The sequence below is a fragment of the Parasteatoda tepidariorum genome, chromosome 1 (assembly GCF_982258835.1).
Source record: "Parasteatoda tepidariorum strain Cologne lab strain chromosome 1, Ptep-v5.0, whole genome shotgun sequence".
Classification (NCBI taxonomy): Eukaryota; Metazoa; Arthropoda; class Arachnida; order Araneae; family Theridiidae; genus Parasteatoda; species Parasteatoda tepidariorum.
The window spans coordinates 87,267,712-87,272,857 of NC_141755.1; the positions used below are offsets into that span (position 1 = coordinate 87,267,712).

General features: G+C 33.3%; 1 protein-coding gene across 1 annotated transcript; it reads right to left on the reverse strand.

Moving 5' to 3' along the window:
* Positions 1-4,110: 4,110 nt before the first annotated feature.
* Positions 4,111-4,623, reverse strand: LOC147816595 (uncharacterized). Its single transcript, XM_087156953.1, has one exon. The coding sequence runs from the start codon at positions 4,621-4,623 to the stop codon at positions 4,111-4,113; it is 513 nt and encodes a 170-aa protein (XP_087013079.1).
* Between the last annotated feature and the right edge of the window lie 523 nt (positions 4,624-5,146).

Below are 5,146 nucleotides of genomic sequence, written 5' to 3' on the forward strand. Positions count from 1 at the left end.
TCAGTTTCATTTACTATGTATATTTTTTCATTCTCTTCCAATCTATGTAAAATTAAAGAAGAAAGCATAAAACAAACCAGTGTTAAATTAAATAAGTTAATAATTACCCAAAATCTTTTTATGTAAAAATTGGATTTCATATACATGTCTAGCAATATTTATTCCTTCAATCTCTGATTCTAACACGTTAAGAAATTGAAGAAAGTAGAAAAGAAATCCAAGAAAGGAAGATAAAATAGAGAAGATTACTTAAGAGAAATATACTTTGTGTCTCCAGTGTAGATCAATTTTCTAAGGATTGTGGCAAGCAGAGTGTTGATAATGATAGCAAGAAAATATACAGAAGGCGATAGTGCGTGAAATGTAAGCTCTATTACTCCATATGCTGCTGCTACACCCTCATAATCGATAATCGGTATTCGATAACATCATCACTTTATGAAGCCTTCTGTTTTCTATTTATTGATTCGCTTTTATTTGAAATACTAGAGAAGGCGTATTTATCTTATAATGTGGAAATCTTAAAGTTAGTGAGATGTTTTATTCATTTGTTAGAGAATAATTGGATAAATGCTTAGTGTCGCTGAAATGACCGCATATATGATAATAAATCAGTTAACGAAAAATTAGAAGAGATAAATCTTCGGTTCACAACATTCTGCTTTAGAAACTAGCAAAGTTTGCTAACAGATGGTTCTGCTAATTAACTCTACTGATTAACTATTTGCCGCAACAACGTAGTGTAGTCTAAAAACTAAATTAACGGACGTCCGTATAAAATTTTTGTTTGGAACCGTCCGGCATCCAAGAGAAAATATTATTTTACTAGTGGCTATTAGAAATGTGCTATAGTATAAAATCTTAAGATAAAATTTCTAAAACTGATATCTCTTTAAAAAGGTTAAAATTTTGGCTATAATTAAGTCTTTTAAAAATTTAAATAAGTGAATTGCAATGGAAAAACCTGCATAAACAAATAAATTCTAGTAAAACAAATAAATTCGTAATATAAAAATTCGTGAAAAAAAAGCGCTTTCGACAAAAACTAAAATAGAGATATATCGACAAAGACTTCTGCCTAGCTTATGCTCTCCCTGGTTATTTCAGTTTCCGTTTTTAAAAGCGCTATATGTTGAGCCATCTTAGCTAGATTTGGCATGTGACATTTTTAGCGGCAATCATTGGTCGATTTTCCAGCGTTGCCATTCGGGGAGTTGTAATGAGGCTTTTTTTTATCGCCGTGTAAGAGAAATATATATATAGATTGTTTAATTTTTTAGTGACTTCTGCTGATGAAATTTGCAATTTTTTAACAGATTTTTTCCAAGAAGAATATAGTAAGCTGTGCTTGTCTATCCCTTTTTCGTGTCTTTTTTATCTGACTTTTCAGATAGTCGGTCAATGTTTAGATGAGTGGGACTAAATAAAAGTAGAATAACTCAAGTATGACCTAAGTGAGTGGAATCTTGCAATCAAATTTTCGACTACTTTCCTATAAAACTCAAATTCCTAATTCAGATCCGTAACCACAAGAAAAAAAATGAAGTTTGATGCTCCCTCTAAAAGAAAGATTTGCAACAATTTTATTGCGAACAAATTATTGCAAATCAAGTTGCTGGAGCTCAAATTTCATGCGTAGCTTTGTACCTAAAAGCGATTCAAGTTTCAATCTTCCCTGACCCCGACAAGCCATACTATCGCCACCGATAAATTATAATCAATCGAAATTCCAACTTCACTGAGAAGACTGTGTAGGGAAATATCTACCTGCATCTGGTAAAAAAAAACTTCAATTTTTTTTTTTTATATTTTACCCGTCGTTGAACAGCCGACCCAATTTTTGGTTTACGACTACTAATGTTCAACTCCGTAGCCTTGTAATTTTGAATCAATCCAGAAGACAAGAAAACTCCGGGATCAGTACGCTTACTCACGAAAACCTACACTAAGATTAAGACAAAACTATTCATCCCACACCCCTATTCGAAGTGACCTTTCCTCGTTACCATAGTACCCGCCACTACGCGAGACGGGTGTCTGGAGGAGTTCTCCTGAAAGCCACTCCATAACTATAATTCTCGTAAACAATGACTAATTGCCCTATGTGTAAGACATAACTGTATAATAACCCTATAAATAACTTTAGATCCCTTCTAATTTTTGCACAACTATTTTTATTATCCGTTGCTTTTTCTGTAATTTTTGGAGGGCTTATGATTTTTTGCTAGGGTTTTACAAATCATATCTTGAACTCTAATCAAACTCTAATTGAAATTCTCAAGAATCCTCACGCGTTTAACTAGTTAAATTTAATGCCCAAATACATAATTTTAATAACAATGTATATATTTGAGACACGATGTGGAAATTTTGCTAGTTTTTTTTTTTTTTTTTTTTTTTTTTTTTTAAATATTCCAAATGTGATTAAGATGTATTATTCGGATGGTACTTTATAATTACTGAATTAGTAATTATTAAATTAGCGTGTAACAAATTGCTCTATCGATTTAATACCAAAACTATTCATATCCACAATTGTTAAAATAATTATGTAAGCTGTATACATGTTTAGCAGCATACTACATACATCCAAACATTGAATTGGTAAGTGAAGCAACTTAGATCTGAAAGACTGTCAAACACAATGCATCTATTAAATAGCATATGTCGGAATAACCTGGATCAGTTTGCATTTCATTGAATTGTAAGAGGATGGGCTAATGCTTAATAATATTAGATTAACAGTAAATTACACTACTGATTTATACTTATATTTTATGTAACGAAATATATTCGGAATAATGCTTATAAAAAAATAATTTCAGATATTTTGAAATACCTTTCGAAACGCTTGTTTTCCTTGATTATACACATTTTTAACTTTAAAAGTAATCTCGATAGAGATAGTTAGGAAACGCATCTAATATGATATATTCTGTAGGTTAATAATAATAGAACTGTTTTCCTTTAAGTTATTTAGTTTTGATAAAAATTACCTAATTTTAAAAAGCTTAAAAAAATAAGCAAAATAATTAACACTAACTACTTTATTTTACTTTATTGTTTTTACCATAAACTTTGTGCAAAAGCAGCTTTATTATGTCAAAAATAAACTATTAAAAAAACATATAAAAGTTGTGATCCCTTATTAAGATCACTAGTTATCCATTGGTCAAATGCTTTCTCTTTCTGGATTGACTCCGTTAAAAGCCAAACCATTTCAAATCACGGGTTGCAAAAACTTTCTCAATTGATGCTTGTCGTCGTATTGGTTTTCAAATCCTGCCATCAAAGCCTGTTACAAGATGTCACAAAATACTTTTCCTTCTTCAGCATACATAATTTTATTGAAATCATCGTCAAGCCAGTAATTATACGTTAATAATAAAAAGAATATAAAAATACTGTAAATTATTATGTAAATATATTAGAAATGTCTTCTAGTGAAAATAAAAAAGAAAACAGCAGCGGTCGCCATAGCAACGCATGCAATGACAACGCATGTGCACTGTTTACTATTACTCTTGAACTCAGTTGAAAAGTGTGTGGACGCCATCAAATCCAAACCAAGACTCATTTTGACAATGGGTAATAATATTGACCTAAAATTGTTAATAAAACATGAATGAAATATCTGTCATCAACGATAACTTAAAATTTCCAAATCATGTCACAGAGAGTTTTGCAAAAATTTTAAATTTATGGCGTTAAATTAAACTAATTAAACACGTGTGAGTGTGAATTTTGAAACCTTAAGTTCGAGTTTTAACATTTATATACATATTTCTCTAACACGGCGACAAAAGAAAGCCTCATGTAGAGTTCATCTGGTGAATGCTCTGGAACAATCCTGTGTTCTGGAAATAAGACTTGAGACTAATAAACGACTAAAGAAAACATTTATTAGATTAAACAAACATCTCACACGCCCAGCGTGCTCTCGTCGATACAGCTAGCAGTTTGAAGAAATTACGTGGAAGAAAAAGCAATTATCGCATCCATGTCGTCACTTTTATACTCTGAAGATCTGCACCACTTCAGTTCGCTTCACCAATAGTAATCGCTACCGCAGCGACGCCACAGGGCTCCCCAACGCAGTCTCGAAGACAGTCACACTGAAACTCTCACGTGGTTAATCTTTATTTCAGAGAGTTGAAAGGCCGGCTTCAATCTGTCGATACTAACAGTCTGCTTACGACGTCCAATTTGTATGGTGAAGTGCTTTAAGGTCTTGGCTAGAACCGGATGTGGTCCGCTATAAGGTGGAACAAGAGATCTCTTTAATCTATTCTGTCGAAGAAAAACATGAGAACAGTTATTAAATTCTTTATGAACAAAAACATTTTTCCTGCAATGTTGTGAAGCAGGAGTAGGTCGCAAAGACCTAACTCTATTTTGCAAATTTGCAAGAAACTCGCTGTTAGTTAAATTTTTAGAGTTAGAAAAAAATTCTCCAGGCAAAGTTATAGGTGTACCATACACCATCTCAGCAACAGAACACTGTAAAGGTTCTTTTATTGATGCTCGAATGCCAAGTAATATTGAAGGTAAAACTAAAGTCCACCTATCTGTTGAATGAGCACGAATCGCACTCTTCAATTGCCTGTGCAATCTCTCTACCATCCCGTTTGACTGAGGATGATAAGGTGTGGTATGCACCAGTTTATTTCCAAGAAGACTAGCAAATTCTCGGAATAAATTACTCTCAAATTGCCTTCCCTGGTCCGTTGTAAGCCTTTCAGGAACACCAAATCTTGCGATCCAGTTGGAAAAAAATTCAAAAGCCACTGTCTCCGCTTTAATGTCCCGTAGAGGTATAACTTCTGGCCATCGGGAAAATCGATCCACACACGTTAAACAATAAGTATAACCTCAAGAAAGAAGGAGTGGTCCCACCAAATCAATATGAATATGATTGAATCGCTGACGAGGTAAGGGATAAGTACCAGGAGAACTTACCACATGTCGTTGCCCCTTACTTTTCTGACATGCTACACAGCATCGAGACCATTCAGCAACTTCCCTCTTGTAGTTAGGCCACACAAAACGTTCTCCAATCAACTTGACGGTAGCCTTAACACCAGGGTGGGATAATTCATGAAGAGTCTCTTAAAGATTTCATGACGAAAATTTGGAGGAACGTATG